Source organism: Microtus ochrogaster, chromosome 2 (genome assembly GCF_000317375.1).
Source record: "Microtus ochrogaster isolate Prairie Vole_2 chromosome 2, MicOch1.0, whole genome shotgun sequence".
NCBI lineage: Eukaryota > Metazoa > Chordata > Mammalia > Rodentia > Cricetidae > Microtus > Microtus ochrogaster.
The window spans coordinates 15,620,730-15,642,160 of record NC_022010.1 but is presented as its reverse complement, the minus strand read 5'-3'; the positions used below and the strand labels follow the sequence as shown (position 1 = coordinate 15,642,160).

At 53.4% G+C, this 21,431-nt stretch overlaps 1 protein-coding gene across 5 annotated transcripts in view; it reads right to left on the bottom strand.

Annotated features, from left to right (window-relative positions):
• Positions 1-20,014, bottom strand: part of Cux2 (cut like homeobox 2) — a 179,064-nt gene extending 159,050 nt beyond the window's left edge. For 2 of the 5 annotated variants that reach the window (XM_026784984.1, XM_026784989.1), the window contains exon 1: positions 19,746-20,013. In XM_026784984.1, the coding sequence (XP_026640785.1) occupies positions 19,746-19,856 (111 nt within the window). In that variant the 5' untranslated portion in view covers positions 19,857-20,013. Of the gene's footprint in view, positions 1-12,905; positions 12,952-19,489; positions 19,539-19,745 lie in introns of those variants that run through there. The other 3 variants (XM_026785001.1, XM_026784992.1, XM_026785003.1) reach the window with 3 other exon arrangements.
• Between the last annotated feature and the right edge of the window lie 1,417 nt (positions 20,015-21,431).

The window sequence follows — 21,431 nt, the reverse complement described above, 5'->3', positions numbered from 1 at the left end:
TTTCGAGACAGGGTTTTCTCTGTGGCTTTGGAGCCTGTCCTGGAACTAGCTCTGTAGACCAGGCTGGTCTCGAACTCATAGAGATCCGCCTGCCTCTGCCTCCCGAGTGCTGGGATTAAAGGCGTGCGCCACCACCGCCCGGCTTATTTTTTACTTTTTGGAGACAGGGTTTCCCTGTGCAGCCCTGGCTGTCCTAGAACTAGCTCTGTAGACCAGGCTGTCCTCGAACTCAGAGATCTGCCTGCCTCTGCCTCCCAAGTACTGAGATTGCTAGGATTAAAGGTGTGTACCGCCACTGCCCAGCACCTACCTTTTTGTTGGACAAAAAGGTCTCTCACTAAACCTGGAGCTCACCGATTTGGGTAGACTTGCTGGTCAGAGGCCCTGGGATCCTCCTGTCTCCACACCTCCAGGGCTGGGATTGCAGGAATGTCTTGTTTGTTTGTTTGTTTGTTTGTTTTTATATGGGTGCTGAGGAGCACAACTCGGAGCCAAATCAAATGAATGCTTGTGTGGCAAGCACCTGTCCTACTGAGCCACCACCCAGTGAGATCCCTCCCTAAGTCCAGCCTGCGTCTTAGACGCCTGTTTCCAGTGACGTCAGGGTTGAGCTGGCCATTCCGGGAAGAGGTGTCCTTGACCATCTTGCCTGGAACTCCCCTGATCCCAGTGTGGCTGGCACCTGACACGTGCTGACAGAACCAGTCTTACAAACGAGCAGCATTTACTCAACAGCCCGGATGGTTCGGGGAGAACCACCAGACCCCAGCAGCAGGTCTGCCTCTCGGAAAGCCGCCATGAATCAGTACTCCAGAGTGACCACAATGCTAACATGTTGGGGCACCGCTAAGTGCCCTGGACTGCCCCCCAACCCCAGCCACTCATCAGGGGACCTCAGTAGCGAGACAGCAGCTGGTGCAGAACCTCCGGCCCCACAGTGACCCTGCCGAGAGCTGGACTCAGGCAGATGGGAGGGGTGTGACACCACCTAGCAGGTGACAGCCCCACTGCACCAGCTTCCCCCAGCCTCAGGGAATGGAGGCTCCCCGGTCTCAACAGCACAGGACATACTTCACACGTGTACGCCTGCATAAATGTTTGCTCCTGTGGCTTGGATGCCTCAAGCAATGGTGGATTTTAAAAAATCTTTCCTTCTTCCACAAACCCCTAGGTAAATAGTAAATGGCAGAAAGAAACAGAGTATATATTTTAATGAGAAGAAGCCACTCCTTCCCCTCCCCATCTGCCTGGGCAGGTGACATGCCGCATGCCTGTCCCTAGGTCTGCTGTGCCCTTCAGTTTCCCAGATGTCGAAAGAGTCACGGACAAGAGGACAACAGTGTCCTTGACTGGACCCTTTTCCCGCCCCAGGCTCTGAGCCTCAGCACCCTGTAGCCCACATCTTCCTCCATCACCCTAACTTCTTCAGACATTGTCGCCTTCTGTCCAGGACAAAGACTTCAACAGAGCTGGAAACCAGCTCCATCAGAGGCTGGGCCATGGTGGCACATGCCTTTAATCCCAGCACTCAGGAGGCAGAGGCGGGTGAATCCCTGTGAGTTTGAGGCCAGCCTGGTCTACAAGAGCTAGTTCCAGGACAGCTAGGATTGTTACACAGGGAAACCCTGTCTCACAAAACCAAAGGGGGAGGAAAAAAAAAACCAGCTCCATCAGAACCAGGCTGCCCATCCTCCCAGTCATACCTGGCAGCTCAGAGGCGTCCCACTGTGACCCGGTCACACCAAACTCCCTGTCCCTCCCTTCCTAAAACTACAGGCATGTCCCCCTCACCCCAGGACCTTTGATCCCCAGGGCCCTCCCTGGTACTTGGCTGGCTGCCTAACACTGAGGAGATACAAAGCATGCTGGCCCATCACCAGGTGAAGGAATGAAGTCATCCCTGCCTAGTCCCTCCCACTCTGCTCCCTCCAGGCTGAGCTGGGCACGCAGCTTCTCCCATCTTTCACATATGACGTCACTTTATCTACTTCCAGGTACTGTATTCACGAGCCCCAGATAAATATTTAATCACAGTAAGATAAGCGAGCCTGTCTGCAGGAAAGGCCTTGTACGCACACTCCTCTGACTTAGCTGTGACATATATGTGCATAATACAGGTGGGGCTCCCTTTGGGGGCTCCCTCATGCGCAATGCAAGCCCCCCAAGAAATGCACTCACCAGCCCAGGCAGAAAAGCAGCTTGACAACTGTGACCATTCCTGAGGCAGGGGAATGCCCACTGCACCGTGGGGGACATAACGGGAGCCACTCATCTGGCCGCCATGCAGCTAACTTACAAAGTACCTACTGTATGCTAGCCTATACAAAATCACTCCACTGTTCCCAGTCAAAGACCCTTTTCCTAGGGGAGGAAACAGGTCCAGAGTGGCACATACCTGCCCATATAACCAAGCAGTTGACCACGAGGCCTCCAGCCCTCTTGACAGAACAAGGCAAGGACACTAGGGGTGGACATCTAAAAGCAAAGTCTCAAAGAGGTCTTAGCCCTGCCTGGGGTGGGGAACAGGAGAAGGGGGCCACCAGGGCAATGTACACAAAACCAAGGACAGCCAGAGTTGCCCAGTGAAAGACTGGACCAGAACTGATGGCCTCACGGAACGCAATGGGATTAAGAAGTGGACAGGAACACAGAGAGCTGTCCTCCGGGCCTGTCCAGGGTCGCACCCCCTTCTCCACATCCAAAGTCCTGTAACAAAGTACTTCTTTCCCTTGCAGTTGGACGATTTCTCCTAAATCCTTTCCATGGTGTGCCTCGCTCTCTGCCCCAAATCCCAGACATCTTCCTGAGCTCTTCTTTGTCCCCAACGACCGAAACAGGCGTAAAAATAGACCAGAGAAGAGGAGGCGCAGGCTGCACCACGCCAGCATCCTGGGGTTGTGTGTGTGCACGTACACCCGTGTGTGGATGCATGTGCTCATGTGTATATGTGCATGTGTGTGTGTGTGTGTGTGCATGTGTGTGTGCACGGACACAGATTTGGAAGGGCAGGAGTGCTTGAAAAGGCTAGTAGTCATCTGCCCCATCTTACAGATGGGGAAAACTGAGGCAAAAGCACGTGGCCTTTCTGGAAACAAAGGTGCCAGGGGTCAGCATTTCAAGGCCCTGGCTCTCTCTGCCACATCCCCTACCCCAGAAGCCCCATGACCTGATTAAGGGTAGTTAGGGTTCCAGTCTCTTTTGCCAACAGCAAGCTCAGAGTAGGGCAGACTGTACATTTTGGGAACAGGTCCCAATTCCAGAATGGAAATGGGTCCTCCCTCCCTCCCTGCAGAGGAACTGCATCTAGACTAGCTGGCAGGGGTGGGGTAAGGATACAGTGAAATGTCCTCTAGGGCCTCACCCTCTTGACCATCCTCCGTCTTGCATGGTACCCGAGATTTGAGAATCATTCTGTCTTGGTGTCTGTGTCTCTGGGTCTGTGTGTCTGTCGCTGCCTGTGTGTATGTGTGTCCCCCACACCCTCACTGTTTGTTTACGTGTCTGTCTCTGCCTTTGTCTCTCCTCTTCCCTCCCCAGTCAAGGTGGGGGTGGGGGCAAAAAAATCCCAAGATCCCCAATTTAAAGTAAAGTCGATGCTGCCGGCTCTTCTCCCCACAGCTTCATAATCAAACTTGTGAGGGCGGACGGGTGGGAGCAAGCAGTGAAGATCCTCCGAGAGGGTACAATCAGACAATTTTTAAGATCATGGAGTATTAGACCGGTCCCAACTGGGTTTACTAATCAAACAGCCAAATCCTTCATAACCAGCCAATCCCTACAGGGCAATTAAATCCTTCCCCTTTAAAACACTTGCCACACTGTCTGGGGACAGAAAGAAAAATTTGCAAAATTCATTTGATAAATTAGCCAGGGAGAAAAAAGAAAAGAGGGAATCAAGCTTTGTTCTTCTCATTTTTTTTAATTATGGAATTCACAATGCCTGAATAATGTTTAATAAGAACTATGAAAATTCCTAACAGTATTACAACACAACACAAAAGAATTAACCTGGTTACCGTGAAAAATTGCATATTTAATTAAGAACAGAGAGTTCAAAACTATCCAGAGACTTTCAAAGTGCGGTTGCCTGAGGGGCCAAATTACACGCTTCCAGGGCTGCTAACGGAGTTAGTGCGTTCAGTCATTACCCGGGCGTCCCCATTAAGTGACTCTGGGCAGACGACATCAAATTCATTTCAAAAGCACCAGGAACTGAAGCACTCACTTGAGCAGTTGAAGGGAAAGCAACTACCCTGCTGGTGCAATCAGACCCCTTGTTGATAAAGGCAATAATTAAAGAATAATGTTAATTAGCTGCTTTTATTTGAAGAGAAGTGTGGTAGTTGGAGGGCTTCCAGGCTGTTGAGGTGGGAGTCATGCTTTCTCTCAAAGAAGGGGGGGAGCGCTGTGGGAGTGGGGAGCACGAAGCCCACAGGAAAAGATATGCGGCTGAGGGAAGTCCAAGGCAGGGCCAAGCACAGTCCAGAGCTTCAGGAGGGGCAGCCAGACGGGTGAGGCCTGGGTCCCCCACGTGCAAACTGGACAGTCGTCCCAAGGCGCTCAGGGGGCAGCTCAGAAACTCAGGACTTCACTACTGCCACCATGGCAGACTCGGGCAGAACCGGCCTCCTTGGCCACGCCCTGACACATCCACTCAACCCTTACTTCCCGTCACACCCACTCCCCTCACACGCTCTCCTGTCACACTTCCTATTTTGCTATTTCTTGTCACATCCTCACAGACTTTCCTGTTACACTCCTACCTGCCTACTTCCTGTCACTTCCAGTCATTCCACACAACCTATAACACACTCACCGTCTCCCCCAACCACTTTCCGTCACACCTGCACCTGAATGATATGAATCAGCTCCTCCCTTTCCACAGAAAACAACTTCTCCCAAGATGGCAGCCACCATATCGCCCTCTCCCTTCCCAGGTTCTTCATGAAGTGTGGCTGACACACCAGTCACTGGGGAGTGGAGTCTAGACCTCTCTCCCTTTGGACGGCTGACTGTTGCTGGAGGCAAAGCTGACAGAGTGACAACCAATGTCCAAGCCTAATGACGAAAGCCAAGTTTCCACCTTTTCTCTGGAAACCTGGGCACTGTGCAGTGGGGAGAAACCACCGGGCAGGCCACGCGGAGGCACTCCTGCGGCAGCTGAGCCAGCTGACGCCCAGCTGTCAAGAGTGATGGCCACTTCAACTGGGCTCTGCCTGACTGACAGACCCTGTGAGCCCTGCAGTCATGACCCCCCACAAGACTTGTTACACGGCGATGACTGACTGATACATCTACACAGATGCATGATCTGCCTCACTCCACACTATGTTGCTTCACAGACAAGCTTGAGAAACACCGTTCCCAAAGGAAGTCATAACCCACCTCCACTGCACTACAGGAAGGGCCCAGCACACTGCAGAGTCAAGGCAAAGAGCCTGAAAGCAGTGTGTGGAGGTCACACACTTTGCAGCGCTAAAGTCCCCAGGGAAGAAGCAAGCTCAGCTAAGGCCGCTCACCTACAGGGCTCAGGCTGGCCCTATCCGCCCAGGGCATCGTCTGGATGGGATGTGAGGGGGCATCTGAGGAAGAAGGAGGGGGTCTGCCTTCCTTGGGATCCCCACCTTGGCAGCTAGGCTGGTAGTGGCAACTGGGCCTTTGTTCCTCCTGCTACCCACATTCCAGAAGCCTCCACAGAGCCCTGCAGGGCTCCGAAGGATTCTTTTCCAGAGCTGAGCCTCTCAAAGTAGGCCACGGGCTGTGGGACCAACTCCCTCAATCATGGAGGCTGTGGAGGACTTCCTCTGAGGGACAGGCTGGCTTGGAGAGGCGCCAAGCTACTGGCCTGAGGGACCGGGTCCAGTGACCTCAGCTGGTGAGGGACAGGAAATGGTCACGGGTGTCCTCTGGTTCCTTCTATAGGGACCTGCATGTCATAAGCCTACGGCTTATGTGGGGAGCATTTGTGGTAACTCTGGCCCTGGCTCCCATTCCTGTCAGGCATCTCTGTCTCTTGCGGGCCACCCGCGCTCATCAGCCCGCACACGAATTAGCTTTAGGAGAAGGGAGAGGCAGCTGGAGGTACAGTGGCCCCTTCCCAGTGGCACCAAAAACAGGCAGGTAAGCCTGCATGTGCAGACGCTGCTCAGACTGCCTGGCTCTGTTGTGTGGCGTGGGACAAGTCGCTGAAAACAGGAGATTAGCAAGGCCCACATCATAGTGTGGGAATAAAATCACTTGAGTGGGGGTTCTGAGGAAGCACTGAAGGTCTAACTGATCATTAAATCTGAACAAAGGAAACAAAAGCTAAATATTTGGGGGCTGGCAAGATGGCTCAGAGGGTGCTTGCCACTAAGCCTCATGATCCGAGTTCAATTCCCAGGACCACATGGTAGAATGCAAGAACTGACCTCTCGCAAGCTGTCTTCTGACCTCTGCAGGCACACCATGGTGCATGCATACACGCACGCACACAAATAAATGTAATTAAAAAAATATATTTAATATACACTTTTTCAAATACTAAATTTCTCAGCACATCTTTCATCTGTGGTGATATGCCTCCCATTTTCCAGACAGTCTACAGTGAAGCCAAAAAAGCAAAATCACCTTCATTCAGTTCCAGAATCGGCCACAGCGGATCCCCAGAGAATGTGACATCAGAGGCCACACAAGCTACAAGAGAAGCCAAGCTGGAAGAAGCCTGGGGTCTATGGGGGAGGTGGGCTTAGCCAGCATTTAGCCCACCATTTTTGGTTACCTTTTTATCACTGTGACCAAACCACAAGAAACCTGAGGGTGAAGGGATCTGTTTCAGCTCATGGTTTCCGAGGGCTCTGCTGACCACATGTGCACACAGAACATCACAGCTGTGGGAACACAGGGCAGAAGAGCCTCACTGTGGACAAGGAATGACACCCACAAGGACCAGTCCCTGGTGACCCAATTAAGGGAAAGGATGGTTCAACAGGGTTCTAGTGGGAGAGGAGGTGGCGGGGAACCAAAGGCAGTCCAGAAGACAAGCCAGACAAGCAAAGTCCAGGGGAAGTGACAGGGCCTTTGTCCAGGAAGTAGAGAATGGAGTGCCCAGACAGTGGGAGGTGAACCCCTTGGTTGAGTGACAGCCTGACAGGAGGAGGGTGGGAGACTGGAGCCAAAGTTTCTGTCCTGTGGATCGATCTCAGTGGTCCTCGGGTGGAGGCCCAGGGGAGAAGAGTTCAATCTGGTCATCTGGACCTAGAGACCTCTTTGCCACACACAGTCAAAAGGTGTCCATAGTGGTTGGAGAGATGGCTTAGTGGCTGAAAGAGCTGCTCTTGCAGAGGACCTGAGTTCGGTTCCCAGCACCCACAGAAGGATGTTTTATGAGGCTACAGCTCACAACAACCTGTCACTCTTCTGGTCCCCACAGGCACCAGGTACCTCCATGGTCTATATTCACACATGCAAGACAGACATACAGATACAATAAAATTTTACAATGTTGCTAAGAGCAGGAGTTGGAAGCTGTGTAAAGAAGCTGGTAGGGTTGGGTGGAGAGCAGGTAACTAGGGGATACGGCAAGTCACCTAGGGGACAAAGTGAAGAGACACCCAGAAGGACCTGAGAGGGATTACCACTTAAAGGCCAACAGAGAGCAGTGAGCCTGAAAAACAAACCAAGGAGTGACATCAGGAGGTGGGAAGGGAAGAGGAGAACAAGGCGGAGAATGGGAGGGGGCTGTGAGGAGGTGGCAGCTGCAGGGTGGGTGGAAGAGTTAGGGACAGAAACGGAATTGCAGATGACATTCTGGAAGGTGGTTAAAGAGAAGGGGAAGTTGGCCTCTCGGATTTCCTGGAGACAAAAAAAAAAAAACCAGGGCTACTCCCCACATCCTTATGCTGTTACTTCTTCCCTGCGACCAAACACCTAACGGGCACCTTGAAGGAGGAAGGGCTACTCTGGATGACAGAGCACAGTCCAGTGGCATGGTGGCGGGCAGGGGAAGGATTGGACTCCCTCACATCTCCAGGGAAGTGGGCAGGACAGACAGACATAAGCCCAATGTCCCAACTCACAAAGGTTGCCCAGACTCCCTAAAGGGAGCCACCAGCTGGGAAACACATGAGCCCTTGGCGGACATTTCTCATTCAAACCCTGACACCTGCAGTCAGATGTTGCCCACCCTGCCGAGGGCAGGAAGTTGCTTGTAGCTATGAGCTCTCTTCTGCCCGCATTTTGCCTAATCAACTCCTTCTCACGGCCTGAGCATCACCTACACAGGGCGGCCTCCAGCGCCAGCCACCCTGAGTGGACAGGCACCCCCATCTGACCTGGACACTTCTCTTCCCTCCGTTTCCACGTCTGTGCTTCCCCATCCGTTTGGCACCCACAGACCCCAGCAGGCTCCAAGGCCTGCTCACAGCACCCAGTGAAAACACAGCCGGCCATTTACTTGATGAGAGACAGCCGCTGAGCAAACACTCCAGCCAGACAGCCTGGGATGGAGCCCTGGGTGATCTTGGGCTCAGAGATTGCATCTATAGTCTAGGGTAACTGCACTGTCAGCCCCCAAAGACAGTGAAGATCAAATGAGAAAACGGGGTGCTGATGGGAGGGGGTGAACCAAAGCCCGGAAGGAAGGGGAAGACATCAATTTGCGGGTGCCAAGTTCACCGGTAGCCTGTGCTGCTGCTACGGGCTCGGCTCGGAAAGGATGGGGATGGAGTAAGCTGTTAAATGAAAATCTGAAAAACTTTTTAATACAGTCTACAAGTCCGTCTCCTTCCTTCTTTATCAATGACACGATTTATTGAGCAGGGAGGCCATATTGACTAAATAAATCTTGATAACGACCACCACAGGGATCAATAGCTGCTTATTATCAGTCCAGTCCGGAGTTTCATCTTGTGGAACACAGGCCACAGGACTGGGGGTGTCAAGCCACCCCACACTGGTGGGAAGGTGGGCTGGATGGTGGGGGACACTCACTATCCATCCAGACTAGGGAATGTTCTAGAGCAGTGGTTCTCAGCCTTCCTAATGCAGTTCCTTTAACACAGTTCCTCATGTTGTGATGACCTGCAGTCATAAAATTATTTTCGTTGCTACTTCATAACTGCATGAATCTTACTGTTATAAATCATAATGTAAAAGTCTGGGTTTCCCTTGGTCTTAGGTGACCCTCCCAAGGGGTCGTGACCCACAGGTTAAGACCACTAGTCTGGAGTCACTGACTAAACTACTGCGCAGGCTGCTCTGGGCTGGGGCCAGGATCATTTCCTAGAGTTGATGATGGAAGGTTGTTTGAAGAGGCAGGGGAAGACGGCACAGTGCTTGCCTGGGGCACACGAGCTCTGGGTTCCGTTCCCCAGCACCACATAAACCAGGGTGGTGCGCACACCTGTAATTCCCACACCGGGGAGGAAGAGGCAGGAAGAGCAGGACTTAAAGGTCATCCTTGGCTACACAGCAAGTTTGAAACCAGCCTAGGCTATAGGAGACTGTTTGGAAAAGGAGGGGGAAGAGAGAGAGGGAAGGAAGGAGGGAGGGAGCAGAAAGGCAAGTGCAGGGACTGCAGGTGGGCTCAGCCCTGCAAGACCCCCCTGGTCACTCACAGAGATGGGCAGGTCCTGGGTTACAGCCCTAGGAATGCCACCTGTGGGAAATATGGCATTGGATTGAGCAATAAAATGAGAATCGATGGGGGCTTTGGATCACAGAGCAAGGGGAGCCACGGCTCTCACTTCTGTCTGGCTTGAATAAAGACGCAAGAGTCACCAAACCGCATGGGCACCCCAAGGGCGTGCTCTGACCTCCCAACCCTCATCTCCCAGCTTCTGGCTCTCAGTAGACCAAGCAGGAAGAAGCTGATTATGCTGAGCTAGAGGAGCCATGGGGCACCACACCTACATCACCCGAACTTAAGTGCCTCCTCCTGCCAGATATCAGAGCAGCCACTTCCACCCAGAGACTTGGTTCTCTGAAGTGGACTGAGAGACAAAGTGAGAGAGACAGGAGCAAGAGATGCCAGAGAGACAGGAACTGGCTCCAGGCCGTGGTCCAGGGCCTCTGTGTCTCATCTCACATCCCGAGAAGAGGGGGGCTAGACCTGATACCTATCCTACAGATAAGGAAACTGAGACAGAGAGGTAGCCCAGCGCCTCCCTGCTCAGGTCCAAGGGTCGCTCACACCAGTTACGTCTCCAGACTGGACTCTGACTTTAGACTGGAGTCACTGTCCGCGCTCTCAGCTCCTCTCTGGTCCCTGAGTGGCGTCTCAGCATGGCATCTGGTGAGAGATGCCACCTACCTATGTCCTGTCACCATGACAGCTGTCCCTAAGTGCTTTGAGTCTTCTATGACTGAGGCTGGCAAACTATCGCAGGTGGCCCACAGCCACTGGATATTAATTCATAGCCACATTAATTAGAAGGGGGCTGGAATTGGGGTCACCAGTTTCTAAAGCAAGACGCACAGAGCTAAAGATAAACCAGGCTCACCAATGGCCTGAGGCCGAATGGTTTCCATTAGCTCGAGTGCTCCAGAGTGACTCCCTGAGGGGAGGGGAGAAGGAAGAAGGAACGAATGAATGAATGAATGAATGAATGAATGATCAAACCATTGGGGGCAGCTAAGGAGTATTTCAGAAAGGATGATGGGGTTCTGTCTAAATGGAAGCTACAGAAGCAGGGGTCAGCGAACCAGAGGAAGAGCTCCGGGAAGGACGGGTCAGACACTCAGGGCAAAGGACTGTGGTTGGGTGCTGCCAGGAAACAGTGAAGATGCCACAGAGGCACGAAGGCAGGAGGCAAGAGAGAAACGTTTTGGACCAGACCAGAGTTAGAGCACCATGACAGCTCCCTCTGAATTTGATGGACATCTTAGAGGGCGTTTCCCAGCAGTGGGAGCCCTAGGTATGTGACCTCACTTTCTGTCTGCTGCCTCCAAAAAGCACACATAAAAATGGGGTGCATAGCAAAGAAAACACATTGGGCCTGTCCCAGCTCCTCTGTGTGCTGTGTCCCACTGTGGAGGCTGAGCAGTTAAGACCTGTCATCTTCCCTGGACACTCTACAAGACACTCCCTTGCAACCCTGAGCAACAAAGCCACCAACATGTCCACTTGCGGGTGGGAAAACCAAGCCTCAAGAGAGAAAGTAGGACACACGGCTAGCAAGCGGCAGAGCTGGGATTTGAACCCTGGCAGTGCCGTGCACAGTCATGAGATTGAAAGGGAAGGTGAGTGAAGTGGGTTAACTAGTTACAAAATAAAGTTCCCAAGGCATTTCCTGTATTTGACAGTGCAGCAACTGTCCTCTGGGAGAGGAGGGGGGCCCAGGGGGTCCCTACAGCACAGCTGGAACCTGAGGCCCAGCCTCCCACCTGCTCCAGGTCTGTGCTATATGCAGCTCTCTGTGCACGAGGCCTTTACACACGCTGTTCCCACTTTGGGGAGTGTTCCCGCAGATCCCTGCTTGAAAAGTCATTGTTTCCAGGAAGTCAGGTACAGACGACTTCTTGGTCACATTCCAACATCTGGTGACAAGCTCAGTGTCCAGATGTGTGTTCACCTTGCCTGTGCCTGTCACCTCGCAGCTTCTGACCCAGCCTTCCTCCTTCCGGCTAACATCTATGTAATATCTATGCCCTCTACCCACATAGTTTACAAGTTCTCTTAATTATGTCGTTACACTATTATTTATATAATCACTAATTATCGTTATTAGTGTCCCCATGAGTGGTAAACACACATCTACAGAGTAAAACAATAGCAGTTATAAATTCCAGCTCTCTCTAGCATTTCTGGGTGCTGGGTTCCCAGCATTGAGTTTACTACTGCAACTATCCACACTTTATAGATGAGAAGCCATGGCTCAGAGAGGTTAAGCAACTCAGCCCAAGCCACACAGCTGGTAAACAGCAGACAGAGAGTTGAGCCTTCAACACAGCCTACCAACACAGGTCCAGAGTTGCTCACGGGGGACAACAGTTATCAAATGACAAGCTGCTGAGTGGCGACCCTTTCAGGGGTCCCTGCCCAGGGAGGTGATCATCTCTCTGGTTTCTCCAGCCACAGCACCCACACCTAAGCAGCCAATTGTTCGAGCCAATCCAGCAGAGCGGCTCCCAGGGACCCATTGGTCCTGTCCAGTTTGAGTGACAGCGGCTCACACAGTCTTAAGCACTGCTGGGCTCCAGGCACCCTGGGCAGACAACCAACTCAGAGCAGAACGCCCGGGGATTGATTTTCTTCTGCCTTTCTTTTTAATGACAAACGTATATCCGGGAACTGCAGTTTGGTTTGCCTAGAGGATGGCAGAGACAGAGCGGGGGTGGGGAAGGGTGTTCAGCAGGCAGCCTCGGACCACTTTTGGAGGCGACTAGTTACTTGTCTCTGTACCACACCCATCTCTCTCCACGGGACTGTCAGGAGCCTTGGGGTCCCTGGAAGAGTTTTTTCTGACTCAAGGAACCTGTTAAAACAGCCATAACCAGGACAAGGTAACCTTGATAGCCAGTGATCTTGGCCCTCCAGTTGTCCTGACCCCCATGGACCCCCAATCCTTTGCGCTTTTGCGCCAGCTGTTCCCTCAGTTGGGAACACCCTTCCCGGCACTACAGCCCCTCATCTACAAGGGAACTGAAGCAGCTGTATTTCTGAGTTCAAATCTCCCATGTTCTAAACAGCAACAGCTTTCACAAGAAAGCATGCACATCCCAGTTCATCCACACAGACAGGCAGACACATCTGTGGGCCACGCAGGGTTCCATGCTGCAACCTCTGTCGCCTATGCAGGCATCTGCATGATACTAGGAAAGCATACTGCAACACCCAAAAAGCCTCGAGACAGCCTGCCAAGCCAGCAGGTTCTGGCTGCTGCCCCACACCCTCTAAAAACACCTAAGAAGAAACAAGCACTTACAAAGCATGGCCGCACACCCCACGCTCTGCTGAACACCGCTGTACTCCACGCAGTAGGGGAATACTAACAGTCCCACTGAAAGAGAAAGGCACAGATAGGCTAGTCACTGCTCAAGGTCACACAGCTGGCAGGTGACAGGGAGACAGGAAGCCAGGAGGCAGGGCATCCATCAAAATCGTCCATCTTAAAGCAGAGGAAACACATTCTTTGTTGAAAAGGGAAAATCCAGGAATGGCTCGCCTATATGACAGATATTTCACAACCAGGAGATGTGGGGATAACCACAGACCCCAGGCCACTCCATGGCTATCATTACCTACTTTTGTGAATAAAGTTTTATTGACCTAGGACCACTTATAAGGCTAGCCACACCTCTTTGTTCTTATTGGCTACAGCCAGTCACACCCATTCACTTTCATTGGCCAGGGCTCCAAGCATGCTGTGGAGGCAGAGTTGGATGGTGAACCAGAAACCTCCAAGTATGTGATTGTCCTGAGACTTTGTGGAAGACAGTTACCACATCTGATGGCAGACAGCTACTTCCTAGGCTGCACAGAGCCACCACATCCCCAGAAAGTTCTGAGGCCAACCCTTGAGAAAATGCAGGGTCTCTAGAAAGCCTGGATACACCTTTGCATTAAAACACACACACAAAGGCGGTGGTGACGCACATCTTTAATCCCAGCACTCGGGAGGCAGAGGCAGGCGGATCTCTGTGAGTTCCAGGCCAACCTGGTCTACAGAGCTAGTTCCAGGACAGGCTCCAAAGCCACAGAGAAACCCTGTCTGGAAAAACAAACAAACAAGTCAGGCTGGGGAGATGGCTCAGGGAGTAAAATGAAAACCCTGGAAAGGCTGGAAGCACTAGCACATTCACAGCCAGAATCAGAGAGCACAAACACATGCACGATCGTTGCTAGCTACCTATGCTCTTACACAACCCAGGGCCAAGGCAGGGAACGGTGCTGCATGCTTCCAGACTGGGGTCTCCCAAATCCATTTAGATGATCCCCCACAGACATACAGACACACCACAGGCTAACCCAATCTAGACAACCCCTCACTACACTATTCCAGGAGACTTGAGGCCATGTCCGTCGACCGTCAGAACTAACCATCACATCCTGACCCCAAAAATAGGGTGGCCAGTGCCTGAGGGAGACACCTGATATCAACCACCAGCCTCCATGCGCACCCACATGCACCTGCACACCCACCCACATGCACCTGCACACACACACACGCACCTGCACATACACACATGCACCTGCACACACACCTGCACACATACCCACACGTACCTGCACACACACACACCTGCACACACCCACATGCACCTGCACACACACCCACATGCACCTGCACACACACCCACATGCATCTGCACACACACCCACATGCACCTGCACACACACGCGCGCATGCGCGCACCTGCAAACGCACCCACATGCACCTGCATACAGACACACACACCTGCACACACATACATACACATGCACCTGCACACACACACACACACCTGCACAAACACCTGCACACACACCTGCACACGCACCCACACGCACCTGCACACACCCACGCACCTGCACACACACCCACATGCACCTGCACACACACCTACATGCAGAAATAAAGTAAAATGGGAGAGGTCAGACTTACTGTTTGTGGGGAGAGCGGTGACGATTAGAGACTGGGGGCAAGGGCAAGGTTCCAGACAAGGGAAATGCATGTGCAAAGGCCATGGGGTAGGGGTGGGTTCTGTGCGATGGAAGAGCAGAGTGAGTAGGGGACAGAGATGGAGGGGTGGAGGGGTGGAGGGGTGGGGTCAGGTCACATGGTATTCATCAGAACAAAGGGATTAGAGGCTTAACACATACATGGGGGAAAATATCATATGAAGCACTCACTTCAACCTATCTTTGCCAGGGAGTCAGGGAGATTCAGCATACAGTGAACTCCACCCTAAGAATTTCTTGTCTCAGAATAAAATTACTTAAAGGACCAGCAGCCCCCGCCATCACCACCAACACCAGTCACAGCAGGGCTGAAGCTGGGCTAAGCCATAGAATGTGACACTGGGTGGCCCTTCCTCTCTCTCTACGTCAGTCTACACAGTGGCTCAGTCTTCTGGGAGACCTGGGGTGCTGGGCCATCTCCCCCACCCTAGAGACAGGTCCCCAGGCCAGGATCAAAAGCAGGCCAGTACAGGGTTGCCTGGGTCCTAGCACTTGGAAAGCTGAGGCAAGAGGATCCAGAGTTTGAGGCAAGCCTGCACTAGTCAGCCCCGTCTCAAAGAAAAAGAGAAAAGAAAAAGCACAGGTAGGAAAGGTGAGCCTCACCCATACCAAGTCACCACTTCAAGGCCCGCCTGAGTCTCACCTGTACCAAGTCACCACTTCATGGCCCGCCTGAGTCTCACCTGTACCTAGCCCTGTCTCACTGCCAGGTGACCGGAAACAAGCTAGCCGTTGCTCCCCTTACAGAAAATGGCATACAAACCCACAGTTTCTAGGCAGCCCCGACTGCCATCAACCAGACCCAAACTTAGACCAGCCAAGGTGTTCACGTTTAAGACACCATCTGCCGGAAGAAAGGTTACCTCGCAAAATGTCAAGTTTGAAGATAGAATCCTCTTTTAATGGGCAAGATAAAAGAAGAAAGACGGGGGGGGGGGGTGAGGAAGCCAATTATTCTATTTGTGTATATGCTAGCACGACCCCCACCCCCATGCAGCCAGGTCTGTGCAGGCCACCGAGACACCAAATGCTCAGCCAGCTCCTCATACTGTCTGCATCTCCTACAGGAAATCCTAAGATACCCCCAACACACACACAACCTGGACCAGCGGCGGGGCTGCTCTGCTCCTGCCCAGCACTCCAACAGAGAGCCCATCTTTCTGACCAGGTGAGAAACCAGGACTGGGGGAGAGGGAGGTACCCAGAAACGATGGCTGGGCTCCTTCATACATGAACATCTGCTTCCAGCTCTTTCTGAGAAAAGGTCTCGGGAAGCAGGAAGGCAGACAGAATGGCTCACCAGCCGGCTGGACTTAATGAACGCATACAGGACGGTGGCTTGGGCTCAACCTTCTTAACCTTGAGGTGTTCCTAGAGAAAGTTCCCCTGATCCCACCTGTACCCCCACCCCCTCCTCGGTCTCCCCACATGCTGGCCTGGCATGGCACACCGAGCCCTTCCTGCCTCCTCCCCGCTCTGACAGACAGCAACTCTGCACTGTCAGAGTTTCCAAAGTTAGGACTCACCACGGCTGATGGCTTATTTACCGCCGTCACGGGGAGAAAGAGGATTTGACGCGTGTGAAATGATAGCACATTCAGGTGAGTCAAGCTGTCACGGGCTCTAATGAATGTCTAAGCACTTCACAGCTGATGTGTAAAATCTACCTGCTTCTGAACATCACAGGGTTATAATATTTTAATTATATCGACACTCTTTTCTGAACTTTGAGCACAGAACAATATTCCACGAAGCAATACCTGGCCTCCAGCCATTCTAGAAGTTTCTGTAATACGCTTCTAAAAGGCCCAGTCTTGCTGGCTCATCCTGAGGGTTCGGCGGATTCCTCAGAGTGGGACAGCATTTTCCTACCCAAGTCTCCTGGGAGGGGCCACCAACCCCACCACTCCCTTCTCCCACAAACACAGCTGGGCAGAGGGACTCTATCCCCTCATTCAAACTGGGTGCCCCTAACTGCTTAGCTTAAGCAACTCTCTTTGAGGGGGAGAGGAAAGATGTTCTGGGGGCCAGGACCCAGAACGTCATCTAAAGGGAGAAAAGAGGTAAAGAAAAACAGAAGAGAAAACCATGAACCCATGAATCCGGTTACAATGACAATACACAGAAAAGCCATAAAATAAGCCTGCATTAGTGATGCTCACCATAAAACCATCCTATAACCAAATGAAATATGCCAGCATTAACTCAGGACGGGATTTTATTTCTCCTTATTTCTGGGCTGCTACAAGCAAAGAAGGGGGAAAGAAGGAGAGTGGGGGAGGGGACTGAGGAGTGCCAAGGTCCTTGAGCCCCCAACCCCTGGGGTTGACTGACTTCCACCCCACCAAGCCAGCCCCAGCATGTTCGCTCTACCATGCTCAGAGAATGTGCTGGAACAAATAATGACTAACTGGACAGCTTCCATGTTTAATATACATATATATATATATAATTATTTAATTACTTCAGAGGGCTGAGAGCCCAGCTGGCACAAGGTCACCTTTCTTGTCCAGAATGGGACAGCATCAGCAATGTGGTCCAGCCTGGGGACATGGGCTGCTTTTACTGGTTCGATCACTTTAAGACTTAGGAATCAAGCTGCAAGGAACCACACAACCTGAACAACCCAGGATACAAGACTCACAGTCCTCCCAGGCCACCAGCCCTGGGTATGGGAGCCCCCAGTTCCGAGCCTGCATAGATCCACAGTTCCTACCTGTATGTCAAAATAAGCTGCAGAAGTTTCCTCTCCTCTGTGGAGGACGAAAAATGAAGATGCAGGCGAGCGTGGAGGAGGAGTCATTAGCAGGATGCACCAGAAAGGGTCCCTGGGCAAAGGGCTCAGAGGTGGATACCCGAAAGACCCTGGGCTTTGCCCATTATGCAAGGGAGCACAGGAGATTCTGAGACTGGGGAAGGAATGGGCAGTTGTGCTGGCCTGGGCCTGGGTAGCTGCATGCTGGAACTGCCACAGTCATAGCTCTGAGCTCTAGAACTATGCAGCCTTTGCAAACTCCCTGGGGGATATCTCCTCTTCTTTATATCGATTCAGATGAGCCCCCCCCCCACTCCCTGGGAGTCTGTTTGTACCAGATGTACAGCCATTGTCTTAATGAGTTCCCCCAGACACACACCCTTGCACATCCCCTATTGGGGGAGAAGAGGTCTTGGTACTGCCACCTGGACAGGCCTGTCTACCACCTCCTTACAGCTCAAATATCCTTTTCTATCTCAGTGTGTTCTAAGAACCTAACAAAAGGCTTGCAGACCCTAGGGAGTCAGCTGCAACCAAGACTGGGGTGACCTTCCACAAAAGACTCCCCACCAAGACTAGGGGCAGGGAGCAGCAAGCATCAACACCCCCAGCTCAGAAATCAATGCGGGAAGCCGCACCCAGCTCTCAGCCGCGGGTCAGCTTCTCTCCCATCAAGGCTGCAGCCCAGGCTCCTCGATGGAAAGCGAGTTATCTAATGAGAATTGTGTTAACTGGCATTCCCGCCGACCCGGGCAAATACCGGCGCTGTAAACCTCACCGTGGCAATTCTCTCCAGCAGAATAACAATAGCACCCGGCTAAGGGCTTCCGCCAGCCCAGCTGCTCACTCCCCTCTCGTCTGCCGCGTTCTTGTCATTCCTTATGTTACAGAACATCAATCATAAATAAAGACGCTGTCCCCCAGCCTGCCCGGGTCTCATTTACAAACATTAGCAGGGAATACGATTACCATTGGCCTTCGTGCCAAGCCCAATGTGGCTACCCAACTCTCTCTCCCTCTCATTCCTTCTCTTCCCACCCCCCACCAAAGGCCACTTTAGCATCTTTTAAATCAGCAAGCACAGCTAACAACCCTGCCCATCTCAGCCGGCCACCAAACTGTAACCTCAACTCGGGCGCGGATCAGGAATTGTACGGTTCTCGCAGTTATTAACTGCATGCCTGAGTGCCCCGATTTTCTCTCCGGCTCAATGGCTTTGCAGGAGGAGGGGAGCGAGAAGTGGGGACAGAGAAGAGGGGGGCTGGAGCCACTTATCAGAGGCAACTTAACGAGATCTGCGGGCAGATTAAAAGGATAAAGTGGGTGCCCCCCCGCTTTTATTTATTTATTTTTAATAAAATCTCCAGACATGCTGCCCGGTCTTCTGAGAATGTCACTGACCAGGCAGAATGCTCTCAGAGCGCGGTTATCCGTACGCCTTCCCCGCCCCTAGTCATCGCCGCACCTGCCGCGACTCTGTCCGACTGCAGGGCATGGGGAGCCTCTGCGGGCATACTGAGCACCCAGGTGTGTCTCCAGTTGGGGTGCTGTGAAACATCCCCCCACAACCCTGGGCCTCAGAAAGATGGCAGCAAACATCCCAACCCCAAGGCACCGGGAGCCCGCGCACCAGAAACAGCTGAAAAAGTGCTGGGGCTGCGAAGAGCGTCGCCCCAGGGAAGGAGAGGGGAGCGAGGGGGTCCACGGGAACCCAGGAGACCCAGGGCAGGGAGAGCAGGGTGCGGAAGCCGGCGAGGTAGAGCCACAAGCCTGGGCCGCGGGTGCAAAAGTTCCCAGGGGCCGCAGCCCGCGCACCTGCTCCGCCCCGCGGCAGGTGCGCAAAGTTGCGCGCGCTCGAGCCTGGGGCTCCAGGCCTGGGGACTGGGATGGAGGGGAAGGTGGAGGTGGGGGTGAGCAAGCGGGGGAAGGGGGCAAGATAAGAGAGCAAGCAAGGGGAGGGTAAGGAAAGCAACGCAGGAGGGGGTGGCAAGACAGAGGTGGAAAGGAGGGAGGCAGAAAGCAGGGAGGGAGGGAAAACGGACGGAGGGGGTTAGCAAACTGAGGGAGGGGGAAAGCAAGACGCAGAGACTAACCCGCAGGGATCGGCCCGGGAGGAGCACCGAGCGTCCGGGCTGCAGCAGCCGGTGGCGGCGGCGGCGGCGGCGGTGGCTGGGCGGCTGCGCAGCCGCGTCCCGCTCCCCGCGCTGCCCGCGCTCTCCGTGCTCCCCGCGCTCCTCCCGCTCCCCGCGCTCCTCCCGCTCCCCGCGCTCCTCCCGCCCCGGAGGCCCCCAAGTCCCGGCGGCCGGCCGATGGAGGCGGCGGCGAACAAAGGCAAGCTGGCCCGCTCACCTGCAGCCGCCGCAGGTCCAGGCGCCGTTTTGAGCGCAGCCCCCTGGTAGCCCGTGCCGCCCTGGCCGGCCTCGGCCCCCGGGCCCCCCGCGGTCCCCCCTCGGCCGCCATCTTGGGGGCGGGCGCGCGGCCGGGGATGCGGCTGCCGCCAACACCCGGGCTGGACCCCGGGAGCGCGGCCCGGCTCCGCGCGCACGCACTTGACTTTGGCTTCTCGCAAACTTATCGACAGCGCCGCGCGCGCGGATCGATGCGCAGGGGGCGGCGGGAGCGCGGAGGGGCCGCGGGCGACGGGGACCGGAAAGAACAAAGTGGGATCTCTGCAGCGCGTGGGGCCGGACTCTGCGTGCTTCGCGCGAGGGGAGCACGGAGCACACGCGCGCCGGGCCGGCCGAGGTAACCCGCGCGACACACGCTTCCGTGTGCTGCGGGTGGTGGCCGCCAGGGGGCGTCCCGGAGCCGTGGGAAAGTCTCCCGGCGCCTAGCATTGTGCTCGCCCGCACCGGAGGCTTCGACCCGTGACGGAGTCGTGGTCCAGGCTGGGGACCCAGGACCCTGCGTGTCTGTGCTTTGAGTCTTCACAGTAGTGCTTTGGTCATTATTATTTAGCGGGGGTAGCGCACCCCACAACTTTACCATGCAAGACCCTGATGTGGAGTGATCATTGCGTCAGGGTATTCTTAGAGAAACCTTTGCAAAAGCCTTTCCCCAAAGACTCTTGGATCTGTTGAGGGGCCCCAGGCCTGCTACAGGGGCTCCGGACCTCTTACCACTGTGTGGAAGTCATGTAAACATTACTGTGGTCAACCCATCAGGGGACCCCCAGCCCTGCAGCATGGCGTTCCTGTGCTTTCGTTGCCTTTGGAGAATTGATCTTTAGCACAGGGAGGGGAGATCCTAGCCTTTTACAGTTCAGAACCTGGACCAAAGAAGTGACAAGGAGTCATCGTTCACATTTTCCTCTCCCGTTCTGTGTCTACGAACCCCCAGACCTCTCTCTATATCTCACCCTCCAGAAAGGACTCAGAATCCCATCACGCCTGGAGACACCAATCCCCAAAACTCCTCCTCATGACCCTTTTTTCCTGACCCTTTGCAGCTACCCCACACATCACCCCCATTTACTTCCCCTTCCAAAAGAAGAACCACAGCCCCCCCCACACACACACACACACGCTTCTCTGTCAAAAGACCAGCTTTTATGGACAGCTAGCCGAAATTATATTCTCTTTTTATGACCCTGCTTGGACTCTTGGCATCAGTCTTGGTCTGGGACAATAGATCAATACAGTGGGCTATAAAAAAGATGAAGTTTAGAAGACCTGTAAAGGACAGAGAATCATGATGGATATTTTTGATGATTTTCCAATATTTGTGTCTCCGAGCACGTGCTTCGAAGCAATTAAAGTTTTTAATGTAATGTAAATAACTGTTTCTTAAATGCTTCGGGAGAAGGTGTGATCGCTCCCAGCCATCACTCGAGCTGCGTGTGATTTAAAGGAGGATACAGTATTTCTCTTACTGTCCTCATACATTTTTTCTGGGACGGCTGGGCAAATACATTAACTCAGGAGTTGAAAAGACTCCTCAGACGAAAAGCGGAGCTTTCCCAGAGAAGAAACGAATTAAGCCGAGTTAGCAATTCCGAGTGGCCCATTTCCCTGCCAGATTAAATTGCACGTGACA